The 12,251-nt window shown below is 56.7% G+C and overlaps 2 protein-coding genes across 3 annotated transcripts in view; one reads left to right on the plus strand and one right to left on the minus strand.

Annotated features, from left to right (window-relative positions):
- The window catches only part of LOC138350263 (uncharacterized), a 273,690-nt gene that overhangs the window by 185,266 nt on the left and 76,173 nt on the right, over positions 1–12,251 (minus strand). The window lies entirely within an intron of this gene.
- The window catches only part of ptc (protein patched), a 182,244-nt gene that overhangs the window by 168,270 nt on the left and 1,723 nt on the right, over positions 1–12,251 (plus strand). The window contains exons 17-18 of the mRNA XM_069300836.1: positions 569–1,086; positions 1,309–1,545. Coding sequence (XP_069156937.1) covers positions 569–1,086; positions 1,309–1,544 — 754 coding nt within the window. The 3' untranslated portion in view covers position 1,545. The remainder of the gene's footprint in view (positions 1–568; positions 1,087–1,308; positions 1,546–12,251) is intronic.

The following is a 12,251-nucleotide window of genomic DNA, read 5'->3' on the forward strand; positions in this document are numbered from 1 at the left end:
GAAGAGCGACTGAAGGAACTGAACCTTACGACGTTAGAAAAAAGGAGGGAGCGGGATGATATGATAGCAGCATACACAATACTCAGGGTGGGGGGGGGGGGAGGGATTGACAAAGTAGAAATAAACGAAATGTTCACACGGAATAAAAACAGAACAATGAAACATGGGTGGAAACTGAGATGAGTCATAGAGATTTTAGAAAGTTTATATTTAGCGTGAGAGTTGTGGGGAAATGGAATGCACTTGTGGAATGGAAGGAGCAGCTTGTGGAAGCAAACACTATTCATAATTTTAAAACTAGATATAATAGGGAAATAGGACCAGTCATTGCTGTAAACAAACGGCGGCTAGAGCCAATGAGGGGGTCCAAGAGCTAATGCTCGATCTTTCATGCACAAATAGGTGAGTACACACATGTACATACACATGTGCTCTCCCAAACTTGGCTTGGGAGAGCAGAACTTGGCGCTTTCTCCTGCCAGTTCCCTTCCTTTCCCCACCGGTGTTGCTTGTGCAGGTGTGGTGAACGACGTGTGTTGTTATCGTGATGTTCTGGTGTGTTCTTCAGGTACTTCTTCTACGTGCTGCTGGCGCTGACGGTGCTCGGGGTCCTCGACGGTCTGGTCTTCCTGCCGGTGCTGCTCTCGCTGGTGGGTCCTCCTGCTGAAGTTGTGCCTAGGAACCATCCCGACCGCCTCCCGACGCCCACGCCCCCGCCCTCGCCGCAGCCCACCCACGCCCACTCCCACAGCGGGTCATCGCGACGGAGCGGGGGTCGTAGCGGCTCTGGCGGGAGGAGTTGTCGCCGCTCGAGTGGTTCCGGGGGAGGGTCGTCGTCCCTGTACCCGCGCCTGCACGGCTCCAACCTCTCCCTCACCACCATCACGGAGGAGCCGTCGTCGTCCACCCGGTCGTCGCAGTCGCTCAGGTCCTCACACGAAATAGTGGTGGAACCTCAAGTGGTCGTGGAGACGACCACGTCGCCCGGGACGACTTACCTGGGGGAGGGTCACCACGACCACCACATCACCACTAAGGTCACCGCCACAGCCAAGGTCAAGGTGGAGCTCCACACGCCGCTGCCTGGTGAGTCTCTTCCACTCACACCTCCACAACCGTCCGCACTCTATATAAAAACTTGGAGACGTTAATATTGGTGCACATGAAGCATAATTGGTGTGTTTACCAGTGCGGAGTGTGTGGCTGGTGTGGCCCGCAACACCTCCCCCGCTACACTCTCCTCACCATTAAACTTTGCTTGGCATAAATAAAACCTAATTGGAACGTTGTTCTCGGCGCTTCCCTCAGGAGCTGTGGAGCCGACCTACCGCAGCAGCAGCAGCAGCGGCGGCGGTGGCGGTGGTACCAGACGCAGCAGCCGACGGAGTAGCAGCAGCAGCAGCAGCGGGGGCGGAGGCGTGGCTCACAGCCCGGCCTCAGCCTCGTTCAACTGCAGTTCTTCTTCGGGTGGTGCGGGCAATTCTTCATCCTCCTTTTCCTCCAAAGGGTCTTCAGACATGGATGAGGAATCCTTCTCCAAGTGAGGTACGCTATGCTGTGTCTGTGTGGTCATGACCTTCTGCTGACGCCTACGTCAACCACCTCTTGTGCAAGTTGCCAAACTTTTACACTAAAATTCACCACTTCATTATTTACATGTATAATATATTCAAGTCTTGGGGACAAGACTCTTAGGGCGCTCTTGACGCGGTACTTTTAGTGTTTAATGTCCCCGCAAAGTTGGCCAGCATGTTAAGATAACGTGTTATGGTGTGTGGGTACTGTGTTACTCGCCCTGTACAGCTGTGTGGGTACTGTGTTACTGGCCGTGTACAGCTGTGTGGGTACTGTGTTACTCGCCCTGTACAGCTGTGTGGGTACTGTGTTACTGGCCCTGTACAGCTGTGTGGGTACTGTGTTACTGGCCCTGCACAGCTGTGTGGGTACTGTGTTACTGGCCGTGTACAGCTGTGTGGGTACTGTGTTACTCGCCCTGTACAGCTGTGTGGGTACTGGCCCTGTACGGGGTAGTGTAGGGTGGTGGAGAGCTTGCGGGTGGTGTAGGTGTCAAGGGAGAGCCTGGTGCAGGTGTCAAGGGAGAGCCTGGCGCAGGTGTCAAGCGAGAGCCTGGTGCAGGTGTCAAGCGAGAGCCTGGCGCAGGTGTCAAGCGAGAGCCTGGTGCAGGTGTCAAGCGAGAGCCTGGTGCAGGTGTCAAGGGAGAGCCTGGTGCAGGTGTCAAGGGAGAGCCTGGTGCAGGTGTCAAGGGAGAGCCTGGTGCAGGTGTCAAGGGAGAGCCAGATGCAGGTGTCAAGGGAGAGCCTGGTGCAGGTGTCAAGGGAGAGCCAGATGCAGGTGTCAAGGGAGAGCCTGGTGCAGGTGTCAAGGGAGAGCCTGGTGCAGGTGTCAAGGGAGAGCCTGGTGCAGGTGTCAAGGGAGAGCCAGATGCAGGTGTCAAGGGAGAGCCTGGTGCAGGTGTCAAGGGAGAGCCTGGTGCAGGTGTCAAGGGAGAGCCTGGTGCAGGTGTCAAGGGAGAGCCTGGTGCAGGTGTCAAGGGAGAGCCTGGTGCAGGTGTCAAGGGAGAGCCTGGTGCAGGTGTCAAAGGAGAGCCTGGTGCAGGTGTCAAGGGGGAGCCTGGTGCAGGTGTCAAGGGAGAGCCTGGTGCAGGTGTCAAGGGAGAGCCTGGTGCAGGTGTCAAGGGAGAGCCTGGTGCAGGTGTCAAGGGAGAGCCTGGTGCAGGTGTCAAGCGAGAGCCTGGTGCAGGTGTCAAGCGAGAGCCTGGTGCAGGTGTCAAGGGAGAGCCTGGTGCAGGTGTCAAGGGGGAGCCTGGTGCAGGTGTCAAGGGGGAGCCTGGTGCAGGTGTCAAGGGAGCGCCTGGTGCAGGTGGCAAGGGAGAGCCTGGTGCAGGTGTCAAGGGAGGGCCTGGTGCAGGTGTCAAGGGAGGGCCTGGTGCAGGTGTCAAGGGAGGGCCTGGTGCAGGTGTCAAGGGAGGGCCTGGTGCAGGTGTCAAGGGGGGAGCCTGGTGCAGGTGTCAAGGGGGAGCCTGGTGCAGGTGTCAAGGGGGAGCCTGGTGCAGGTGTCAAGGGGGAGCCTGGTGCAGGTGTCAAGGGGGAGCCTGGTGCAGGTGTCAAGGGAGAGCCTGGTGCAGGTGTCAAGGGGGAGCCTGGTGCAGGTGTCAAGGGGGAGCCTGGTGCAGGTGTCAAGGGGGAGCCTGGTGCAGGTGTCAAGGGGGAGCCTGGTGCAGGTGTCAAGGGGGAGCCTGGTGCAGGTGTCAAGGGGGAGCCTGGTGCAGGTGTCAAGGGGGAGCCTGGTGCAGGTGTCAAGGGAGAGCCTGGTGCAGGTGTCAAGGGAGAGCCTGGTGCAGGTGTCAAGGGGGAGCCTGGTGCAGGTGTCAAGGGGGAGCCTGGTGCAGGTGTCAAGGGGGAGCCTGGTGCAGGTGTCAAGGGGGAGCCTGGTGCAGGTGTCAAGGGAGGGCCTGGTGCAGGTGTCAAGGGAGGGCCTGGTGCAGGTGTCAAGGGGGAGCCTGGTGCAGGTGTCAAGGGGGAGCCTGGTGCAGGTGTCAAGGGGGAGCCTGGTGCAGGTGTCAAGGGGGAGCCTGGTGCAGGTGTCAAGGGGGAGCCTGGTGCAGGTGTCAAGGGGGAGCCTGGTGCAGGTGTCAAGGGGGAGCCTGGTGCAGGTGTCAAGGGGGAGCCTGGTGCAGGTGTCAAGGGGGAGCCTGGTGCAGGTGTCAAGGGGGAGCCTGGTGCAGGTGTCAAGGGGGAGCCTGGTGCAGGTGTCAAGGGGGAGCCTGGTGCAGGTGTCAAGGGGGAGCCTGGTGCAGGTGTCAAGGGGGAGCCTGGTGCAGGTGTCAAGGGGGAGCCTGGTGCAGGTGTCAAGGGGGAGCCTGGTGCAGGTTTTCCTGGTCGCGTCTACATTACTTATGAAGCACAGAGGCTCCGTGCCCAGGACCACACTCATACCTCACATACAAATTGAATCAGAATTTACAGTTTGGGAGGAGTAAGTAAAGGAATAGTAAAGAACTAAGAAACCGGGAGAGGTAGAGAGAGAGAGAGGAGTGAGAGAGAGAGAGGAGTGAGAGAGAGAGAGGAGTGAGAGAGTGAGAGAGAGAGAGAGAGAGAGAGAGAGAGAGAGAGAGAGAGAGAGAGAGAGAGAGAGAGAGAGCACACCACCACCACCACCTTACCACCACAGCAACTCACCCTTGGTGGTCCATCCTCCGTACTGGTTCTGTTCCGCTTATTTAATTAAGAAAATGTTCATATGAATCATTTTTGATACCGCAGGATCCCGAATACTTGTTTTAAATACGATACTTAAGCTGCAGCCATAGCTAATGGCGGAATTCTGTTGATAAGAAGCCGGCGTTTACACTGGGGGTAGATAAGGCCTGGCTGCGCCGCCTGGCCGGGCCGCCTCGCGCCTCCAACCACCTCTACTAGCAACGAAATATCCGTGTTCTTGGTGCGAGCCTTTGTGGGCCATGTATGTGGCCCGTTCCTGCTCGAACGGGTCATGTATGTGGCCCGTTCCTGCTCGTATGGGCCATGTATGTGGCCCGTTCCTGCTCGTCATATATGTGGGGGGATATGGCCATGTATGTGGCCATATCTTTTTCAGCATTTATAATTACTCTTCGCCTGGACAACCTTGCCTTACAGGCCGTGCTTGTCCGTGCGAGTCTTGGGCTGAAGTGTCCGGCCAGAGGTCCCACCACCCGGGACACCTGCTGCTCCAGGAAGACCCGTGTCGCACCTGTTCACTGATTGAGCGATGAAGATTAAGCCGCCACAAGATAAGGCACGGACCTGAGTAGCCCGCATGGTAGTTGTTTTGGAGTCACTGTGGTCTCTGGTCGTGTCTGTGGTCTCTGGTCGCGTCTGTGGACCCTGGTTGATACCTGGTTGATGGGGTTCTGGGAGTTCTTCTACTCCCCAAGCCCGGCCCGAGGCCAGGCTCGACTTGTGAGAGTTTGGTCCACCAGGCTGTTGCTTGGAGCGGCCCGCAGGGCCACGTACCCACCACAGCCCGGCTGATCCGGAACTTCTCTTAGAAAACCGTCCAGTTTTCTCTTGAAGATGTCCACGGTTGTTCCGGCAATATTTCTTATGCTTGCTGGGAGGACGTTGAACAACCGCGGACCCCTGATGTTTATACAGTGCTCTCTGATTGTGCCTATGGCACCTCTGCTCTTCACTGGTTCAATCTTGCATTTTCTTCCATATCGTTCTCTCCAGTACGTTGTTATTTTACTGTGTAGATTTGGGACCTGACCCTCCAGTATTTTCCATGTGTATATTATTTGGTATCTCTCTCGTCTCCTTTCTAGAGAGTACATTTGGAGAGCTTTGAGACGATCCCAATACTTTAGGTGTTTTATCTCGTCTATGCGTGCCGTATATGTTCTCTGTATTCCCTCTATTTCAGCAATCTCTCCTGCTCTGAAGGGGGAAGTGAGTACTGAGCAGTACTCGAGACGGGACAGCACAAGTGACTTGAAGAGTACAACCATTGTGATGGGATCCCTGGATTTGAAAGTTCTCGTAATCCATCCGATCATTTTTCTGGCTGACGCGATATTTGCTTGGTTATGCTCCCTAAACGTTAGATCGTCGGACATCATTATTCCCAAATCCTTGACATGCTGTTTTTCTACTATGGGAAGATTCGATTGTGTTTTGTACCCTGTATTATGTTTCAGATCCTCATTTTTGCTGTACCTGAGTACCTGAAATTTATCACTGTTAAACATCATGTTATTTTCTGCTGCCCAATCAAAAACTTTGTTGACATCTGCTTGTAGTTTTTCAATGTCTTCAGCAGAGGTAATTTTCATGCTGATTTTTGTGTCATCTGCAAAGGACGACACGAAGCTGTGGCGTGTATTTTTGTCTATATCAGATATGAGAATAAGGAACAGTAGCGGTGCAAGGACTGTACCTTGAGGTACAGAGCTTTTAACATCGCTTGGACTCGATTTTAACCCTTGTCGTCGTGTCTGTAGTCCCTTGTCGTGTCTGTGGTCCCTTGTCGTGTCTGGACCCTTGTCGTGTCTGTGGTCCCTGGTCGTGTCTGTGGACCCTGGTCGTGTCTGTGGACCCTGGTCGTGTCTGTGATCCCTGGTCGTGCCTGTGGTCCCTGGTCGTGTCTGTGGACCCTGGTTGTGTCTGTGGTCCCTGGTCGGGTCTGTGGTTCCTGGTCGTGTCTGTGGTCCCTGGTCGTGTCTGTGGTCCCTGGTCGTGTCTGTGGTCCCTGGTCGTGCCTGTGGTCCCTGGTCGTGCCTGTGGTCCCTGGTCGTGCCTGTTGTCCCTGGTCGTGCCTGTGGTCCCTGGTCGTGTCTGTGGTCCCTGGTCGTGTCTGTGGACCCTGGTCGTGTCAGTGGACCCTGGTCGTGCCTGTGGACCCTGGTCGCGTCTGTGGTCCCTGGTCGTGTCTGTGGACCCTGGTCGTGTCTGGACCCTGGTCGTGTCTGGACCCTGGTCGTGTCTGTGGACCCTGGTCGTGTCTGTGGACCCTGGTCGTGTCTGTGGTCCCTGGTCGTCTCTGTGGACCCTGGTCGTGTCTGTGGTCCCTGGTCGTCTCTGTGGACCCTGGTCGTGTCTGTGGACCCTGGTCGTGTCTGTGGACCCTGGTCGTGTCTGTGGACCCTGGTCGTGTCTGTGGTCCCTGGTCGTGTCTGTGATCCCTGGTCGTGCCTGTGGTCCCTGGTCGTGTCTGTGGACCCTGGTCGTGTCTGTGGTCCCTGGTCGTGCCTGTGGTCCCTGGTCGTGTTTGTGGTCCCTGGTCGTGCCTGTGGTCCCTGGTCGTGTCTGTGGTCCCTGGTCGTGTCTGTGGACCCTGGTCGTGTCTGTGGACCCTGGTCGTGTCTGTGGTCCCTGGTCGTGCCTGTGGTCCCTTGTCGTGTCTGTGGTCCCTGGTCGTGTCTGTGGACCCTGGTCGTGTCTGTGGACCCTGGTCGTGTCTGTGGACCCTGGTCGTGTCTGTGATCCCTGGTCGTGCCTGTGGTCCCTGGTCGTGTCTGTGGACCCTGGTCGTGTCTGTGGTCCCTGGTCGTGCCTGTGGTCCCTTGTCGTGTCTGTGGTCCCTGGTCGTGTCTGTGGTCCCTAGTCGTGTCTGTGGTCCCTGGTCGTGTCTGTGGACCCTGGTCGTGTCTGTGGTCCCTGGTCGTGCCTGTGGTCCCTGGTCGCACCTGTCACCTTCCCACTCGCCCTATAGGCTGCTGGCCTCGTAATACGGAAAGGACGGAAAGGTCGCTTGACTACCGCTCTATTGCTTCCGCCGCGCCTCCGTCCCTGGCCTCCCACTCCAGGAAGACGTCCGTCCTGACTGCACCTGCCCCTTGGTCCCTTGGCCCAGGGACCATACGCTCACAGGGGTCCCCCCCCCCCCACACATGGTGACAGACATCCACCACGTGAAGGAGATGAGCGCGTCCGGAGCGGCGAAGGCGGCGTCAGGGGCCACAATGCGCGGAGTCCCGGCGTCGCTAATTTTACACGAGAGCGCCATTATTGTGCGGTGATTGTGTGAAGAATTCAATCACGGCGCTGGACTTTGATGTTGCCGCCGCCTCGTGGCCAGCCCGCTCCCCCAACCCGGCCATTACCACGCCCGTGCTAAATTAGATAATTCTTAGGGGAGCCCCAGCCTTCCAGGCTGCCGAAGGCGTACACGACACACACGCCTTGTTCCGGGGGGCGGCTAGGAGCAGTCCCAGCACCACCTTGTTCCGGGGGGCAGCTAGGAGCAGTCCCAGCACCACCTTGTTCCGGGGGGCGGCTAGGAGCAGTCCCAGCACCACCTTGTTCCGGGGGGCAGCTAGGAGCAGTCCCAGCACCGCCTTGTTCCGGGGGGCGGCTAGGAGCAGTCCCAGCAACACCTTGTTCCGGGGGGCAGCTAGGAGCAGCCCCAGCACCACCTTGTTCCGGGGGGCGGCTAGGAGCAGTCCCAGCACCACCTTGTTCCGGGGGGCAGCTAGGAGCAGTCCCAGCACCACCTTGTTCCGGGGGGCGGCTAGGAGCAGTCCCAGCACCATCTTGTTCCGGGGGGCAGCTAGGAGCAGTCCCAGCACCACCTTGTTCCGGGGGGCAGCTAGGAGCAGTCCCAGCACCACCTTGTTCCGGGGGGCAGCTAGGAGCAGTCCCAGCACCACCTTGTTCCGGGGGGCAGCTAGGAGCAGTCCCAGCACCATCTTGTTCCGGGGGGCGGCTAGGAGCAGTCCCAGCACCACCTTGTTCCGGGGGGCGGCTAGGAGCAGTCCCAGCAACACCTTGTTCCGGGGGGCAGCTAGGAGCAGTCCCAGCACCACCTTGTTCCGGGGGGCAGCTAGGAGCAGTCCCAGCACCACCTTGTTCCGGGGGGCAGCTAGGAGCAGTCCCAGCACCACCTTGTTCCGGGGGGCAGCTAGGAGCAGTCCCAGCACCACCTTGTTCCGGGGGGCAGCTAGGAGCAGTCCCAGCACCACCTTGTTCCGGGGGGCAGCTAGGAGCAGTCCCAGCACCACCTTGTTCCGGGGGGCAGCTAGGAGCAGCCCCAGCACCACCTTGTTCCGGGGGGCAGCTAGGAGCAGCCCCAACACCACCTTGTTCCGGGGGGCAGCTAGGAGCAGTCCCAGCACCACCTTGTTCCGGGGGGCAGCTAGGAGCAGTCCCAGCACCACCTTGTTCCGGGGGGCAGCTAGGAGCAGCCCCAGCACCACCTTGTTCCGGGGGGTAGCTAGGAGCAGCCCCAGCACCACCTTGTTCCGGGGGGCAGCTAGGAGCAGTCCCAGCACCACCTTGTTCCGGGGGGCAGCTAGGAGCAGTCCCAGCACCACCTTGTTCCGGGGGGCAGCTAGGAGCAGTCCCAGCACCACCTTGTTCCGGGGGGCAGCTAGGAGCAGTCCCAGCACCACCTTGTTCCGGGGGGCAGCTAGGAGCAGCCCCAGCACCACCTTGTTCCGGGGGGTAGCTAGGAGCAGCCCCAGCACCACCTTGTTCCGGGGGGCAGCTAGGAGCAGTCCCAGCACCACCTTGTTCCGGGGGGCAGCTAGGAGCAGTCCCAGCAACACCTTGTTCCGGGGGGCAGCTAGGAGCAGCCCCAGCACCACCTTGTTCCGGGGGGCGGCTAGGAGCAGTCCCAGCACCACCTTGTTCCGGGGGGGGGGGCAGGAACTGTCCCAGCACCACCTTGTCACCGTGGGCGTGGTGGGGTGGCGCCCCTGCAGCGCCGTGGTCTGGGAGGTGGGCGGGGCTCGGGGGGGGGGGGGACCGTAACAACGTCAGTGTTCCAGTGGGCAGTTTGTTGTTTCATCAACATATAGGTACATGTGCAGTAATGTTTCATCAACATATAGGTACATGTGCAGTAATGTTTCATCAACATATAGGTACATGTGCAGTAATGTTTCATCAACATATAGGTACATGTGCAGTAATGCAGCTACTACTGTACTCCCCTATATGAAGGGGAGTACAGTGTGTGTCAACGACATGGAAGAAAATGCAGAATAGAACCAGTGAAGAGCAGAGGTGCCATAGGCACAATCAGAGAACACTGTATAAACATCAGAGGTCCACGGTTGTTCAACGTCCTCCCAGCGAGCATAAGAAATATTGCCGGAACATCTTCAAGAGAAAACTATATAGTTTTCTTCAAGAAGTGCCGGACCAACCGGACTGTGGTGGGCCTGCGGGCCGCTCCAAGCAACAGCTTGGTGGACCAAACTCTCACAAGTCGAGCCTGGCCTAGGGCCGGGCTTGGGGAGTAGAAGAACTCCCAGAACCCCATCAACCAGGTACCAAGCTGGTACTGGTGTACAGATTCCTGAGCTTCTCGAGCTCCATCATATCAACACTTGAAACTGTGTATGGAGTCAGCCTCCACCACATCACTTCCTAATGCATACCATTTGTCAACCACTGACACTGAAAAAAATTCTTTCTAATGTCTCTATGGCTCATTTGGGTACTCAATTTCCACCTGTGTCCCCTAGTGCGTGTGCCCCTTGTGTTAAATAGTCTGTCTTTATCAACCTTATCAATTCCTTTGAGAATCTTGTATGTGGAGATCTTGTCCCCCCCTAAGTCTTCTTTCTCCCAATGACGTGAGGTTTAATTCCCGTAGTCTCTCCTCGTTGCTCATACCCCTTAGTTCGGGTACTAGTCTGGTGACAAACCTTTGAACCTTTTCCAGTTTAGTCTTATGTTTGATTAGATATGGACTCCATGCTGGAGTCGCATACTCCAGGACATGGTCTGTGTGTGTGTGTGTGTGTGTGTGTGTGTGTGTGTGTGTGTGTGTGTGTGTGTGTGTGTGTGTGTGTGTGTGTGTGTGTGTGTGTACTCACCTATTTGTGCTTGCAGGATCGAGCATTGGCTCTTGGATCCCGCCTTTCTAGCCATCAGTTGTTTACATTAGTGACTATGGTCCTATTTCCCTATCATACCTAGTTTTAAAATTATGAATAGTATTTGCTTCCACAACCTGTTCCTTAAGTGCATTCCATTTTTCCACTACTCTCACGCTAGAAGAAAACTTCCTAACATCTCTGTGACTCATCTGAGTTTCCAGCTTCCACCCATGTCCCCTCGTTCTGTTAATATAACGTGAACATTTCATCTATTTCAACTTTGTTAATTCCCCCTGAGTATTTTTTTATGTTCCTATCATATCTCCTCTCTCCCTTCTTTTGTCTAGTGTGGTAAGGTTCAGTTCCTTCAGGCGCTCTTCATACCCCATTCCTCGCAACTCTGGGACAAGCCTCGTCGCAAACCTCTGAACCTTCTCCAGTTTCCTTATGTGTTTCTTCAGGTGGGGACATGATGACGTGGCATACTCTAAGACTGGTCTCACGTAGGCAGTGTAAAGCTCCCTAAAAGCTATGTGTACTCACCTAATTGTGCTTGCGGGGGTTGAGCTCTGGCTCTTTGGTCAGCATTGGCTTTGTACTCACCTAGTTGTACTCACCTAGTTGTGTTTGCGGGGGTTGAGCTCTGGCTCTTTGGTCCCGTATCTCAACCGTCAATCAATAGGTGTACAGATTCGTGAGCCTATTGGGCTCTATCATATCTACACTTGAAACTGTGTATGGAGTCAGCCTCCACCACATCACACACATTTGTGTGTGTGTGTGTGTGTGTGTGTGTGTGTGTGTGTGTGTGTGTGTGTGTGTGTGTGTGTGTGTGTGTGTGTGTGTGTGTGTGTGTGTGTGTGTGCGTGCATGTGTGCGTGCATGTGTGAGTAGGGTCCGCCCCAGTACAGACACAGCGTACAACTCCCACATACACAATGACCTGAGTTGTGGCGTCCCACACCGCCCACAGCACCCTTGCCCCCCAACTCCCGAGGTGGCATAGGCGTGGCCCATGTAATAACTAGTGTGTAGGAGGTAGGTGAGCCAGGGGTTGAGCGGGGTGGGCGTGTGTGGGCTTGGGCGGGGTGGGCGGCGGGTGTGGAGGTCGGTGTAGCGGGGTCGGGCGTATTTACCTGCGCTGACGTTGATGTCTCAATCCAGGACGAGGTGTGTGGCCGGGCAGAGGGGCGCATCCTGGGCGCCGCCGCCACCCTGCTGCCGCGCACCTGGCTCCTGTCTGCCCTGCCCCCTCCCTCCTCTACCTCCTGCAGGCCACCACACGCTCCCTGCGGCACCCACACCACGCTGCGCACTACTGTAGCAGGACGAGCAGCTCCTACGGGTAGCACACACACCAGTTCCCGCTAGATAACCCTAGCTAGGTGTAATCTGTGGAATGTCTTCCCTCGCGGTTTTCTGCTATCTAAACGGGAGACCCGCTGGGCGGCCACAGGGGCGCAAGCCTCCCTCCGGTGTCCCGGCTTGCCCTATTATCTGCGGTAAGGGCGAGAGTCGTGTGCAGTCTCCCGACTATTTGTAATGGTCCGCTTGGGAGAAGACAGTCGCATCCCTCACCGCCCCCCGTCCTGGCCAAATGACCCGGACGTGTCTCTGGCAGAGGGTCGAGTGTCGGATGTTCCCATAGGAACGTGAGATTATAGTCAGTTTCGTATTATTAGATGTTTCATGCTATGGCCCTTTGCTCTCTCTGGTGGTTCGCTTAACTCGACATTTTTCGGGTGTGTTTTGGGGCTATATCGAGCGTGGTGGAGATTCCTCATCAATTCGACTAAGTTTAAGAGTCGAAGCGTTTAATCTGGTGGGATTGTAAGGGGAGGTGGCGGGTCTGGTGCACTCTTTGATCTTCCCTTAATTAATGGCCCACCCATTCAAAAGTTAGAATTTATGCCTTGCTAGTTGC

This window comes from Procambarus clarkii, chromosome 44 (genome assembly GCF_040958095.1).
Source record: "Procambarus clarkii isolate CNS0578487 chromosome 44, FALCON_Pclarkii_2.0, whole genome shotgun sequence".
In the NCBI taxonomy this organism is placed as follows: Eukaryota; Metazoa; Arthropoda; class Malacostraca; order Decapoda; family Cambaridae; genus Procambarus; species Procambarus clarkii.